Source organism: Thunnus albacares, chromosome 3 (genome assembly GCF_914725855.1).
Source record: "Thunnus albacares chromosome 3, fThuAlb1.1, whole genome shotgun sequence".
Classification (NCBI taxonomy): Eukaryota; Metazoa; Chordata; class Actinopteri; order Scombriformes; family Scombridae; genus Thunnus; species Thunnus albacares.
Window position 1 is genome coordinate 17,436,517 of NC_058108.1, and position 15,914 is coordinate 17,452,430.

The 15,914-nt window shown below is 38.5% G+C and overlaps 1 protein-coding gene across 3 annotated transcripts in view; it reads right to left on the reverse strand.

The window, feature by feature from the left end:
- LOC122979346 (glutamate receptor 2-like) overlaps positions 1–15,914 on the reverse strand; it is a 96,754-nt gene that overhangs the window by 8,344 nt on the left and 72,496 nt on the right. Inside the window, exons 17-19 of one of the 3 annotated variants that reach the window (XM_044346709.1) lie at positions 15,119–15,233; positions 8,274–8,408; positions 1,233–1,408 (exon numbers count right to left, since the gene is read on the reverse strand). In XM_044346709.1, coding sequence (XP_044202644.1) covers positions 1,238–1,408; positions 8,274–8,408; positions 15,119–15,233 — 421 coding nt within the window. In that variant the 3' untranslated portion in view covers positions 1,233–1,237. Of the gene's footprint in view, positions 1–1,232; positions 1,409–8,273; positions 8,409–14,134; positions 14,250–15,118; positions 15,234–15,914 lie in introns of all 3 variants that reach the window. The other 2 variants (XM_044346710.1, XM_044346711.1) reach the window with 2 other exon arrangements.

Consider the following 15,914-nt stretch of genomic DNA (forward strand, 5'->3'; position numbering starts at 1 on the left):
TTAAAGAGGATGATTGGCTAGAAAGAAATAAAGAAAGAGAGGAATAGGAGAAACAAGGAAAACATTGAGGATCAGGGAAGGAAAAAGCTCAAATGGGGAAAGTGGAAGTTTATAAGAAGGAGGAAAGGAGAGGCAAGAAGGAAGGAGTGGAAGACAGTGGAGTACAGAGAAGGTAGGACAAGTAAGGAGGAAAGGACAAGGTGAGGAGAGAAAAAAGGGTTAGAGGAGGTGATCAAGCTGTTGGGAAATGAGATAACAAAGAAAAGTAAAAATCACAGCCATAGACAGTTTTGACCAGAACCTTATATGCAGTGTTAAGCTAAACTTTATTACTTCTCAATGATACTATTGATTATCAAGAACAATAGCTGCATTCACATCATGCACTAAATATACAGTAAATGATACCATTTAGCAATGCCAGCCAACATCAATGGCAACTTTTATCTCATTGGGTTTTTTTTGTTTGTTTGTTTGTTTTTTTTGTTGTTGTTTTTTGATTAGCAAACAATTACATGTACATGGATATTAATGAAATTATACTGTTGAAAACTATGATGTGACATGTTCACTTGTGGTTTGTCATTTCATAACAAGTCATACTATTGTCAAGTCATACTATTGATTTGCATCCTACTTGTATTTCTGTCTATACATAAAAGTCAGCTGATTAAAGCTGGACAAAAAAGACCCGTACTATAATGGCTAACACTGTGAATTCAGCAGAATGTATATGTCACTCTATACAGCTCTAATTAATGGTGTTGCAAGTATGACAGAGACATGTCACACTCACCACTCTGCTGCTTTCACTTTCTCTTGTTAAGAGATGTGATCTTCAATCACTTTGACATTACCTCCAGCACCTACAAATGTTTCATATTAAAAGCTCACCAGAAAAGAGAAGAATTATGCCCTTTAGGTACTGGAGGACTTTAATGTGAAACATCTGTGCTGGAAATGGTTAATTTCAGTAATTAACAGTAATCAAAAAAAGTAAAATTGGAAGCATGAAGTTTAAAAAAGTAATGTTGTCCAACAGTGAATTTTTCAGATTAAATCAAATCAATTAGGGCCATTGAAAGTGCAGTTTGCCATTGAAGCTGCTATGCATCACCATAATATGGATGCAGTTTCATGCAGCTTTGTTTGTTCGAGCAAATCCATGGTCTAAACATTGTCTATGACTGTGAAGTGCGGAAGGTTTTAGCCATCAATCATCACTCTCCTACCCGTGTTAGATCTTGACGCTCTCAATGCCGTAAACGTTGTAGCCCTCTTTATAGGTGGCGTAGTTTGGCTGGTGGCTGGGGGACAGCAGGTTGAAGTTGGGGGCATGTTGAGGAGAGGACAGAGTGTGTGTGTAGTTTCCTGTGTGCTGGGGGGACGACAAGGTGTTGGCTGCCACCTTCATAACACAAATAAAGTCATTGTTATTAATATACTGATTGTGCTTGTGGAACAATGATGACGCACCAATAGTAGATAATTGCATAAGACATAGGTTTGCATTACAGGGGAGCTGTGGCCTTTCAAGGTACGTCTACGCATTAAATCAAAACGTAGTAAAATTTACTTGTTTACAGTAAATAGCAACAGTATGTGTGTGTACTCCAAGGTCCAAATGTCATGTTGAAAATATAAAAAAAGACCTTAAAAAAAGAAAAAACATTTTTGAATGTTCTAATTGTCTTCAATTTTGTTTGTTTATGAACTGTATTATCAGTTCTAATCTGTCACTGAAAACCAAATGTTGCCTTGTTATGTCTAAATTTAAAACATGCAGCTAAATTGTTATCTCTGCCCAAATATCTTAAATCAGAACTTAACTTCCTTCAGCAGTACATACATTGATTATGTGTATTAAAACAAGTTAAGACTAATCTGTCTCCTTTGTTGCAACAAAGTAAGTGCTTCATGTGAAACCTCAAAAGATAAAACCTTTTTCCGAACAAAAAGTGAGTTCTCAGAGTTAGAGGGTTCTATTTGGAAATGTGATAGGATTTTGACAAACAAAAGAGAACTGAACTATATGACAGTCAGAAGGATGTCAAAACTTGGAACCTCAATATCTCAAAACCACTGGGAATGCAGATAGAACCTTATAATTCTAAGATCACAACACTAACACCAAAGGAAAGAACGAATGACATCACCTTGAGCACTAGAATTTTTTTCACTGGCATTTGGAGGGCATTTTTCTGTGTTCCCCAATGATTTATAGACCAAATGATTAATCAAGAAAATAATCTATAAAAAGTTGCAGCCCTATTGTCACAATATCAACCTCTGGTTTCCCTTCCAGAATTATTAGGAATTTATACTTGCATTGAATTAAGGGTGTATACCTCTGCCATAGCTTGATGGCTATGTGCAGAGGCTCTGAGGTTATGTCATAGGCTATGGAGATACCCTGTGGGGACTGCAAGAACTGTGAATAGGAACGAGCTTGTATTCGTTCCTTCAAGTTTCCAATGCTGGTGGAGATTGTTTAGAGCGTAGGTAACATTAACCCATAAGAACCCATGGTGACACAGGTGTCACCAACCCTTTCAATGTTCTGGAAAATTCCTTATACAGCTTTCTCCTTGATTTTGACTCATGAAGTCCCTAAGTGACATCTATTGAACATGGTGCAGTCATGTGACAATGTGTGAATCTGTGTACCCATGACATCACTTCTAAAATTTGTTACTAAAGGTAGGTTTCAACTCATTTAACAATTCTGATGCTTTAATAAGATGTCCTGTATTACATTTAACCTGTTCTGACCACATTTCTTGAACAAATTGATATAAAACAAGGAAATATCGTTATGACATATATGTTACATTACAGATCTTTGACACTGAAGTAGAATTTAAAAAAAAAATTCTGAAATGTGTTCCTTGTGGTCCATTTGGTCTGTTTTATATTCCCCATAGTTTTCCTTTAAGGAGAAATGGGTCCGGGTTCTTGTGGGTTAAGGAAGTTGAAGAAAGACTCACAGTAGTCTTCTTTTCAGTAACACACATCTAGCAAAGCCTTTACACTGCACTGCTTCTGTGGCAATAGTCTTATATTCAATAATGAGACATGGCAAAATAATGTTACAAGTTACCTCTAAATGGGTATGTTTGCAGTATATGTGTAGCTCACTGTTGCTATGTATCACAAAGTAAATACAAGAATGTAAACACTGTTACTATGGGGAATATAATTAAAGCATGATATGGCCTGATAATGTACACTTCAATCCATTGCAGTAATGACATCAACAGGTGAAATTCAATGCTCAACTATAAATCAAAATCTCTCCTGTTAACCCCTTGCATTAAGACTAAGTATAATAAATAGAAAAGAGTTTCAAATTACTTCTTGCTTGATTCCAAGATGCCAGGAGTCAATTTTTGCAGCCTGGGGTCAGAATTGTTTGCCTGCCACCAGAGTGTCAGCACACCAGACCTTGGCCCACATGGGAGAGGCCCCAGGTGGGTTATCCCGAGTGTGAGCTATGAACCAGAGAGCTCCCCCTGCAGGCATGCTCTAGCATATTCTGGGTAAGGTTGATGTATTCCAAAGATACCTATCCATTTAAGTGTTTGAATTGTTTTTAGTCTGGACCAGCAGCTGGGTATTGCTCAAACAACACATCTTCCAGGATCACCTGGGTACACAAAATCCTTGGGCAGTTGATATGTGTACCTGGCACCAGAGCACATTAAACCAATGATCGGTGATGAACTTTGTATGATCAGATGTGTGGCCATAAGCTTATGAAAGTCTGGTGTAGGATGAAGCAGAGCTGTCAATTGTTGCATGTTGGTGTGCGATGATACCTTCAGATGGGCAGACAGGGGTGATGGTTCCCACTTTAAAAACATGAATATAGCATGAGCTCCACTTATAAGGGTATCACACTGCATAAGCCTGCACCATGATGCTGGCAAGTAAACTCAGGCTGATTGTCTAATCTTGAACACAGGAAGAGTGTTGGGGTTCCATACTGGTCATGAAAGAGTGGAACCACTCTTTACTATTGCAAAGACAGTAGATGGGTCATGGGCCCATGCAGAATACATGTGGTTTGCAGATTTGGAGAAGAGTTCTGACTGTCCCTCAGGGTGTCTTGTGGGAACTGCAGGATTACAGGGTGCTGGGGTGATTGTTCAGCCCTTTTTAGACATGGAATATCAAACATTCCTGGCTTCATCTGTTAAAGTGGTTACTTTTTGTCATTCAGACAGGTGACTTTTACATGTTCTGTGTCATGGCTTCATTCAGGCATTACAAGACATTAATGGAAAGAGAGAATGCTTGAGTGATATTTGGAAGCTGGTGCACGAGAGGAAGCAGAGAGAGAGTTAAAATGTTATGACAGCAAGGAAGGAGACTTTTTTTGGGTTGTTCACAGGCTTTGAGTATGTGGGTATTAATCTAGTCAGCAGTTTGCATGAATGAAACTGAAAACATAGAGGGAAAAATAGTTTTATTGACTGATCTGATATGAGAAGATAGATCTCCTCAGTGCCTTAAAATGGGTTCTTTCAGTGTTTCATAGTTCATTAAACAAATTTTGTGCATAAAATATGATGATTGAGATATTGAATTTATTACAGTGATGTTGATGTGCATTTCTCTCTTTGTAAATGTGAAATCCAGGCTAGGCACAAGTGTATGATAAAGATAAAGTTTTATCTTGTGCTCCTCAGCCTTTACATTAATCTGAGAATATTCAACTCAGACTTGTGCTGTGGGTCCTACCTAGTATGATTGCCGTTGTGACTTTTACATAAAAGTGACCAGGGTGCTTATTCAGTCATGAGACCAGCATGTTAAATTGCCATCAGCTTAACATAAAGGGCTGCATGTCTGAAAGGGGCTCAACATGCCATCTGGTCCTAACCAGAGTAATAGTGTTGTTCCTAATTTCATGAAGAACAAGCAGTAAGGTGATGTATGAAGGAGCATAAGGAGCATTAGAAACACCAGATAGATAAAAGGTAAATGCTAAAAGAGTGGCAATTCAACATTTTGTTCAATGTAAAAACCAAGTGCAGCAGAGACACATACTTTGCAAACAGCCAGTAGCATCAGAGTCTGCAGTCAAAAGAAGGAAATGCAGAGCTGCATGTTGACTGTGAAACAGCTGAAACATGTACATCCACCACAAATCAAACAACAGGCTAAAACCAGCTGGACGTGTTTTATCCAATACGGTCTGCAATGAGTTGACAGTGACTCTGATCAGAGAGTTATTTTAAATCAGAGCACAGAGCCACAGCTCTGACACTCGGTCTGCTCCTCTAAAACAACCTGTATATCCACCATTTATCACACAGACTGAGTACAATAAAGCTGACCATACCGACTGAAGCGAGCATAGAAGATGAAAACTTTTATTTGGATATACAGAACCAGAATGTGGAATCCAGGCTAGGCACAAGTGTATGATACAGATAAAGACAACACAGCTCATGTAGTAAGAAGTAATTTGGTGTTTTTAAAACACACCTCTACATCTGCTAAGAAAATCTACTCATCTACACTGATGGAAGAATGAATGACTGTGAGGAACGCTTTGTTGTAGAACAGGAAAAACAGGTAAAAAAAAATAGATCTGCCCTTCATCTGCTCAAACTAATAAGATAATGGACAGCTTTGCAGCTTTTATTTTCCAATGTTAACATCTCTCTACATATGGCTGTGGCTCAGGAGGTAGAGCGGGTCGTCCACTAATCGGAAGATTGGCGGTTCGATTCCCGGTTCCCCCAGTCCACATGCCGATGTGTGTGTGAATGGTTAGTTTCCTCTGATGGGCAGGTTGGGACCTTACATGGTAGCCCCTGTACCCATTCAGCATATGAATGTGTGTGAATGGGTGAATGTGATTTGCAGTGTAAAAGTGCTTTGAGTGGTCGGAAGACTAGAAAGGTGCTATAAAAGTACAGTCCATTTAAGTAATACAAATGGGGGTTGCTTGGTTAAGTCCACATGCTTATGCATATCCAAAGCTTAAACCAAAGCCATTGTTGTCCAAAAACTATTAAAAATAAGTCAATGAGCCACACCGCTCTACTGGGTGTTCCTTCATTATGAAGAGTTTGGTCACAAAACCCTACTGTATCTGTTAGGATTATTAGGGGTCCAAGCAGCGAAGCTGCTGGAACCCTATTGTATCTGTTAGAATTATTTATTATATAATTATTTTTATTTTTATTTTTCTTCTCACCCTTAAAGTATCTGGGTCTAAGAAACCGTAACAGTGACAGTTCCCAGACTTGGCAGATTGGTTGGAAATCTCACCCACTACTCAGACAAAAAATTTTTACCAATTGGCCAGATGGTGGCGCTATAACAACAAACTTCATGTTTTGGCCTATAACTTGTGAACCACAAGTCTCATACACAAAATTCTTTTTTTCCTGGATTCTGTGGGTTCAGACAAATGTAACCATATAAACCATGCCCATTTGCGCCTAGATAGATTTTCAGCCATTTTGAACCAACACAAATTTGTCATTTTGTCCTTGTATTAACCACTAGTTGGATGTAATGAATGAATGAAAAGGAGAAATGCAGAGGAGGAAAATGAAACTGAAACTAAGAGCGTCTGTGTCCACAGTGAATCATTTGTTGACTGTTTGATGGTTATTTATTTGTGCGTTAAACCGTGACTGCCGTGAAATAATCAGAATATAACGTTTTACTTCTCTCATTCAGAGGTTTTGTTCTCACTACCGCTCGCTCTCCTTCCTCGACCACCGCTGCGCTGTCTCTCTCTCTCGCTTGCTCGCCCGTGCTCAGCTGGCTTGCGCTATTTCTCTCTTTTTCGGCTGCAGAGAAAACAATTTTCGTCGCTGGGTCCTCATTTGACGCTCCAGGCCTTTAGAGAGGTATTGATTCAACTTTATGGTCATTTTTGGAGGCTGTAGTTTGTGCTGCTGTTGAATTGTATTGTTTTGCTGAGAGGTGTTTCTAAAATTTTGTATACCCTTGTGATTTAAATAGGGTAGACTCAGATAAGAAACACTTATTAGTATTAAGTAATGCAAAATTAAACAGCTATAACCTCAAATTGAAGCTGCAAGCAGCAATGATCGGGCCCTCGCACCTTTGTGCATGTCAAGGCGCACCGCAGTCAAAGTGCTGTTATTGCGGAGCAACACAAAGCAGCATTTCATTTACCAGAGGGCAACTGACAGGGATATACATTTTCATGAATATTGGACATTGCATGTAGGAGATAACTATCACTTCCTGTGTCCACTTTACTAGAAACACACAGTAAATGTACATTATGTTGCTGCATATCAAATGTAGACCACACACTTTAAATTTCATGTAAATCAAAGGAACTTTTTAGCACAAGGCTTGCTTCCTGTTGTAGGCAGTGCTACATAAGTGGCTCATTAATAAAGCAATAAATTTATTGGATGTGGCTTGACATGCATATGAATTTTCATGAATATCGGATATTGCACGGAGTTAAATATAACTTCCTCTGTCCATAATATGGTTTCATGGCGAAATATGCTAATTGACTGGTCAAGGGCGTTCCATGAAGACTCAAGATTTTGATAAAGGTCTTTAGATGACACCAACCAAATTTGAAGACCCTCTGGTTAATTCTCTAGGAGGAGTTTGTTAAAGTACAACACCTGCAAATGGAAAAATTTGCACAGTAAATTCAAAATGGCTGACTTCCTGTTGGACTGAGGGTATGGCTCCAAGCAGCTTCTTTGTAAGTCTGGACATGATACATGTGCCTACCAAATTTTGTTCAACTACATCAAATTTAATGGTGGGGGCTCTGACTTTGAAATTTTGTAGGGGCGCTATGGAGCCATTTTGCCACACCCATGCCCACGACCCATAAAATATATAATTTTTCACCACGTCTGACGCATGTGCAAAGTTTTTGTGAGTTTTCAAGCACCTTTAGCCCCTCAAAAATGTGATCTTTTTGGAATATTTATAATACTAATATCCACAAAGCTGTACCTATAAAATCAAATAAGTTTATTTATTACCTTACCCATATGGTTATTATCATGAAAAACACTGGCCTGCATTTTCTTATACTATATATGCTTTTCTAACAGGAAGATATTTGTCAGTTTGTCTTGCAACATTAAGCGTCACACAAACTCAGATTAAGAGTTATTATTAAGATAGTTATTTTTAATGAGAACCCTATATGTAGCAGATTTAGTACTAATAATATTACTGCAACACTAATTATAGTTAAGATCGAAAGTGAATTTAAATTAGTGTTTGAAAAGATAACGTACCTTCATTTTTTTGGCTTCAGCATGGCTCTTGTAGCAGAACTCTACCAGCGCTACCATCATGGCCAGACCCAGACCTCCGACCAGGATGTAGAAGACTCCTGCTACGTTACTGAGAGAAAGAGCACTGGTCTTCTCCTAGTACACACACACACACACACACACACACAAAAAAAAGAAGGCAGCCACCCAGAGAAAATTGTTAGTGGGGTGTTTATGTTAACAGTGAATTTTAATGACTGACACACCACCTGTGAATGTTTCATTGTCTCCTTAACCCATTATGACCTAAGGCACCCTCTAAAAAAATTCTAGAACTTAAGGCATTGTTTAAAAACAACCTCCTAAGAAATGAGGGTTTCATGAAAAACTTGACAAAATTGTCAACACGGAAACAAAACAAAAAAAATATCTCATGATGCATTTTGTCTTCTCCACGTGTATTTCAGCGAAGCATGATGTATTTCATCAGTGTATTTCATCTGTCTTGAAAACGATGCTCACGTCTAAAACATGCTCACATCGCATCCGGTTGTAACAGAAAAGCACGCAAATGTAGCACCTCGTCTTAAAGGGATATATACACACAAATGTTGCATCTGATCTTAATGACCAGATGCAACATTTGGACAACACAGAGTCACAGGCAATTGGACTGAACCTGAGCTGCACACATTTAAACCAATTCAAAACATTCTTGCCCTTTATCAATTTTTCTTTGTGTAAGTCATTATTGGAAAACAAACATGTGTATACCCTTTTTGTTTGTATGTATTGCATGTATGTTTTTGCAGTTAATGATCACCGTGGAAAAGATAATAAATTCCTCAATACCACCTAATGAGACTGTCAAGTTTCCTCTACAAGCATCTTCCACATCGGTTTTATGTTCATAGCTCTGGCCATCGTTTCTATCAGGTATTATCTCATACTCAACAAAATAAAAGCTGAGATCTTGGAATAAGGTTACATCACTAAAAATAGGTCCAAGATAAACATGGGCAACTAACACGAGTAGTCCAACAGTCAGAGAGTTTGTAAACAAGCCAACAGGAGCTGGATTATTTTAAGCAAAAATATGAGAAACAAAAAGCAGGAGAGCTCAGCTGAAATGTCAGTAATAATCCCTTATTACACAGGAGCACAATTCTAACTAGTCGACATTTTTGCCTGGAATTCTAAGTTGTACGGCAAAGACATTAAGACACTTTTAATCTTGTGGCTCTACTGGAATATCTTTGCATGATTTACAGTTAAAAACTCCTTATTTATCTTATACTGGACCTTTATGCACCAGCTCAGTTCAGCCTCTGCATGAAACAGACCGTTTCAGCTCCTGTCTCTCTAAGGCCCCCCTCCTGAACAGCCCACTCTAATCTGATTGGCCAACTCTTTGAAGCCACCCTTCAGGGGACTTCCTCCAGCTCTAGGGGTTAAGTTAAAAAAAAGCAACAAACTATAGTAGTAGGATTGAACTATTTCTCGTTTTTTACTCAAAATGTCAACTTCTCGAATGCATCCATACATGTTCAAACCCGAATCCGATCTGAAATATAAGAGTGGACAATGCAAACAACACATGGAAAAACCTTAGCGACCAAGGCTATAAAATGGACAGCCATTTATGGGCATGCACAGCTCATTGGAAAGGTAAAAAAAATGTTCAGAGCAGGTTGAAGCCCGTGCAGAAAGCATTTCTACATACTTAAACCTCAAGTTTTGGAACTTTGACCATGTTTAACGTAGACATCCAACATCAGTATATAAATAACAGAAAATTACAAAAAGCATAATATGTCCCCTTTAAGGTTGAACTTGAATTGAAGTTTTCTTCTGTTTTGAATCTACACTGCAGCCATATAACAATCTTTGATGCTCAGGTTGATCACAACCAAAAGACAAATTTTAACACACTGGAAATTTTCCTCACCCCCATATTTTCAAAGGTGGATGGGGAAATGGTTCAATCATTTCAATCATATAGCTGAAAAAATTAAGGTTCATGAGAGAATCATTTTCTTGGAAAACCTCTCAAGTATTTGTGTCCCATTCCTTGTTACCGTGGACAGCCCCAAGTGATTGGAGGTTCTGACACACTTTGTAGCATGTTTATTTGTGTTTGTTTATAGCTGTTGTCTATTATGTTATTGTGACATGTTCTAGGGTCCAAAAGTCAGAGACCACTTTTCCATTCAAATGAATCAATCATGTATCTAGCTGTCTTATCATGTGCTATATCACTGTGATCAGGAGCACATAGCCTGCAACCTAGGTAAACATAAACTTATTGCCAATAGTAACAGTACGGCCAGGGCTTTTACCTTCAACCATGCTGGGTTAGCCTCCAGCCCACACTTGACACAATGAATGTAATTAACATTGGAAGTAGGATCCAAACTTTAATTACAGTAAAGCCTCTCATTCAGGACACCAATACAGTGTCTATGGTTTTTTACTTCTGTGCTCACACCACTTGCTTATTAGAGGCTTTCCCTTACGCCATCTAGACATTCATGAATGAATGAGGGCCAATATGCAAAAAGCTACTCAGAGAAGAACTGTGTTCTAAAGTGTGTCAAAATTCTAAGAATGACATAATTTGTCTCTTATCCTTATAATTAAGCTCAAAGGTCTCAGAAGTCAATTTACAAACTTTCAGGCCCGTCGACGGCATCTCACAGACTTCATCAGTGAATGGGGCTGGCTTTATTGTTATCATGTGACCTGAGTGGAAATGAAGTTGATGTTCAGCACTTAAGTTACGTGATAACACAAGCCATTTCCATTTGAAGAGGAAGAGCATGAGATGCAACTGAATGACGTGAAAGCAGGTAAATGGACCTTTGAGCTTAGATTATGTTGGCTACATACATTTTATATAAGTTTTTTTACATACTAGCCAAGGTTTGTCTGACTGAGAACCTCAATTGATTTAACACCTGCTGAAATCGTTAAGGTGCCACTGAGCTCTTTGTATGCAGTCTTTCTGGCTTAGGAGTCCAAAAGGCAGCAGCAGACCATACAGCTGTCAACTTCCTGCTGACACCCTTCACCATATGCCATTGCAGGTATGCATCTATGCATCATATTATGCTAACTGAGCATTCCAAGGTCTTACAATACTCATAAAAATATCTTTCTCACTTCTTTACATAGTAGGATTCTAAATCCAGCATCACTAAATCAGGTATGTTTAATCAATCTATTCAAATTTTCCTACTCATGCAGTTCAGTCATTTCTCTTCTGTTACTGGTTATTAGCAGAGAGTCAGTCTTACATGTCTTCTCAAACCAGTTGAGTGGAACATTTAAATTAATTTGCAAATCTTTGTAAAATTGTGCTGGATGCTTGGTGACATAGCTACTTTTATATATTTATGGGGCTAGTTGGCAAGCTACTCTTGCTGGTGAGCTACCCAGCGCTGTCATACCATTTGCATTTGGTCATTGGCACAATCTGTTGAGTCAAAGTTCCACAAATTTGAATTGCATGTGAAAGCTCCAGAGTTACTTTGCTGCTGGGAGTGAATCCCCCGATGGTGCCGATTCCATTGAAATGAACAAATTTTTCTGAAATGTCACCATTGCTTGCAAAACCAGGTTGTCTTGACTCAGTTGCCTCATTGACAACTCATTACTTCTTCATATCTCTCTGTCTATTAATGTGTGATCATTGTAACCATTTGACAATCCATTTCCAATGTCTTTACAGACGTTACCCTGAAAACTCATCCTGTCTAAATAGTGTTTCAGACAGACACACAAAATCTTACTTAAAAGTTAAAACAGACAGAATAACCTACTACATATTCAACAGACAGCAACAAACATTTCATTGAGTCTAATTGCTAATACACAGTGGATTTAATGACTTTTTATCTTAAGACGTTATATTCTTTGTTTTCAAGACACTACTTGTTTATCTTATCAGCATTTTAATTACTAATGTTTGAACGTCCAGGGTTCTACCTTACTGGGGTTGTCCTTAAAATTACAAACACCTGGGCTGCAGTCAAAAAGTACCACCTAACCACTTTTCCTTGACCTCGATGGAAAACATCACAAGGTCAAGGAAAGATGTGAAGGAGAATTCATAAGGACCTGGGAAAAGACAACTGTGGTGAGAATCTGACTGCACTTACACTGGGCTACGTAATTATGCAATGGTGGATATTATTAACGTGGGTCTGCTGTGGTGAAACTACAGTGTTCTGACGACAGACTACAAACAGACTACTACTACTACTACAGACTATAAACGTGTACAACATGGTGAAAAATATCACTGCCTTACCAAGGTCAGAATTGGATTTAAAAAAGGAATATAGGCTACCAGTCACAAAACTGAGATGACATTATCACATTGAGAATGCCCTGCTGAATCCCATTTATTGTATGAAAATAAAAGTTAAATGTATGAAAGATAGGCAGAACATGTTACTACTTTACATATCATCATTCTTAAGTTTCAAACATGATGACTTAAAACATCATCTAACTAAAAATGTCTCATATACCTTTCTCTTGAAAGACTTGGCCTATAATGCATATAACAGCTTAACAACCACCACATACAAACTCAAACACCTTGAAATGTTGACTTGATTGTGCTTTAAGGTTGTTATGGTTGATAGAGGCTGTGGGTCCATTTCCCCTCTGTCGAAAGCTCTGTTCCACTCGTTTGATAACATGATAAACAAATATACAAAGCATTATTTTGTTGCCATTTTTCATGTGAAGAAACGGCATGTCTGGTTATTTAAATAATGCAGTTATGCTGCTGTGCCTGGTGTGTAAATGCGCACAGTGTCTCTCTTCACATGGGTGATCCCTGCAAGTATTTAATAAAGTCAAGCAACATTACAGTCGTTTTAGTGCCAAATTCCCTCATTTTGTTATGATCCGTCCACTGCGTACACTCTCCAGACACGCCAACAGGACCCGTTAGGATCTAATATTAATTCATGTTTATTGACAGTGTGTCCTGGTTGAGCTACAGTGGAAGGATTATCAAACACGTGCAGCGATCATCCCCCCACCCTGCAGCTGAAAAGATAAGTGCGTTTCCCCATTAAGACAGATGCTTTGTTCATTTACCCACGAGGCACGGAAGCGTAACTTCATTCATTCATTATCTATCTATCTATCTATCTATCTATCTATCTATCTATCTATCTATCTATCTATCTATCTATCTATCTATCTATCTATGCCATAGCGAGCATAGTTAATGACAGTGTTTTTGTAGAGATGCCGTGGGGACGGATAATATAGATATAACAATAAAAGCGAAAAACAAGTTGTTTTCTGGTTTCGGTTTAATTTCTATTCCAACTGCCAATTTGAAGACGAAAACAGGAAAAGCAGTAAATTTCTGTTTTCTAATTCACACATAAATGTATAATGCTTTGTATAATTGTCTATCCTGTTATCAAACAAGCTGAACACAGCTTTGGACAGAGGGTACGTTTGAGTTTGTGAATGGTGCATCGCTTGCTGCCGCAAGGAATTGTGGGACAGAATTATCTCCTTTCCTTTCGTAAAAGATGGTCAAGTGTACCCTATGCTAAAGGAAATTAGAAAGGAAGCATTGACGCAGCTTTCCTTAGTATTTAAAGAATTCAACTAGCTCTTATCATGGATGCCACTTAAATACTTCCGGGTCATTTCACTCAGTTAGGAACCAAAAAAGACTATTCAACTGCAGCCCTGTGTTAACCATTCAGTGGAAATGTTTGTTTTTTCAGATTTACACATATATTTCACGTATTTCTATTCCTGATACATATAGAACCATGCTTACTGTGCACGTTAATTGTGTGAAGAGACAGTGTTTGATTGATCCACAGACATATACAACTAACCTTATTGGTGGAGTCCTTGAAGCCACACTCTCCTTTATCGTACCACCACTTGTTTTTCATCTTGTCTAGGGTCCCTTGCTCATTCAGTTTCAATACGGCAAGGTTTACTGGCACTCTTCAATGGGAATAACATAAATAACATCATTATCAATGTTATCTTATGTTATTAGTGGGGCAGCGGTTCTCACACTCTGGTCTAGCAACCAAGACAGGGCCCACTAATTTTAATAATAAGTTTGTTATTTAAAGGAATGTCATCAGTCATGAATGATTCAGCATTAAAAGCTTTTGCCACATTACTTTGAACTTAAAGAGCATGCAAAAATGTGTGATTACCAGTTTTAGTGCAAATATTTGATCCTCTCCAATTATCCAGTTATCTAGTTAGTCTGTTATCACCGTGATTAACTAGACAAGGCTGTTTAAAATGTCCTTTGTTGTCAGGCCCCTCTATTTGGCCCCTGAGACAGAGAATGAGAGGTGCTGCAGTGAAAAGCCTTTATGCTTTTTCAAAAGCAGTATTCGTCCAGGCCAGAGCTATAGATAAATAGAGTTTGGCCAGGTTGCACAAACTCTTTATCAACAGCCCTTCTCCTGCATTGTTGCTGCTATCTGGTGTGAGGTCACCTGACCCTATCCTTGCCCCGGAAGCCTGCCCTAACCCTGACCTCAACCAAACAGGGTGCAACACATCGCAGGAAGAAGCAGCACAGACTACAATGCCACCTGTTGGTGAAAAGCTGATCAGCAACTGCTAAATTTAGTATCTATATGTAACACCTAGGAGTATTTGTTTGTTTGTATATTTATGTGAAAGGCAGCAGCTTGACATTGCTTATGTTGCTTATTTTTGTGTTCACATGTGGCATTTTAACTGTGCTGCTTCTTTCTTTCTCTTTTTTTTTTACACCTGATAACCCAATGTTACCTTCATGTTTTAGTGTGTGCATGTGTGTGTATGTATGTGTGTGTGAGTGTATTAACCTTGCTCTCCCCTCCTCCGCTGCCGCATTCTCCCTTGTCATACCACCACTTGTTTTTCAGTTTGTCCAGCAGCCCCTGCTCGTTCAACTTTAACACCGCCAGGTTCACCGCATTTCTACATGAACACAGTGGCTGTTAGCAGTTCAGTTGTTGTCAAAGTCAGTCCTCCTGCTGGTATGCATGAACTCTTAATCATTAGCATGAACAGAATACACACAGCTGGAATGCTTCTCTTTTCTTAGCAGCAAACTTAACAGTATTAGATAGAATTAGCTTAAACACTAAGCTCAACCTGCTGAATAATCATGGACATAAGAATGTTGTAGGAGAATGTCGGGTAATATGTCTAAGCCAGAATCACCTGATATGTCTTTGTGGAACCATACAGATAAGATTGGATTCTGATAGCAGGTTTATAAATTACAAATTTCTTATTGAATCTTCTATCACTCCTCCATTTTTAATTTGCAAAGAATACTATACAAACCATCCAGGTCGCAGCTTCTCATTGTTAACTGCCACTGACTGTTGTTTTTGCCAGTTGAAACATTAAACCTCACCAGTGGCAGAATATATTTTATAACATGATTGACAATTACAAGTCAATTACTCCCCAAAATGCCAAAATAAGACATGGCTGTTTTTTGATTGATGTGCTTTTGGCTAGCCATTTTTGTATCAGTCTGTTTTCCCTTCAAATAGTGTCTTCAATGGCACTGGCTCTATCAGTTGCAATAACACTGGACTCAACAAAGTGAGATCTCACAAGGCAGAGACATCGCTAAATAAAGTAACA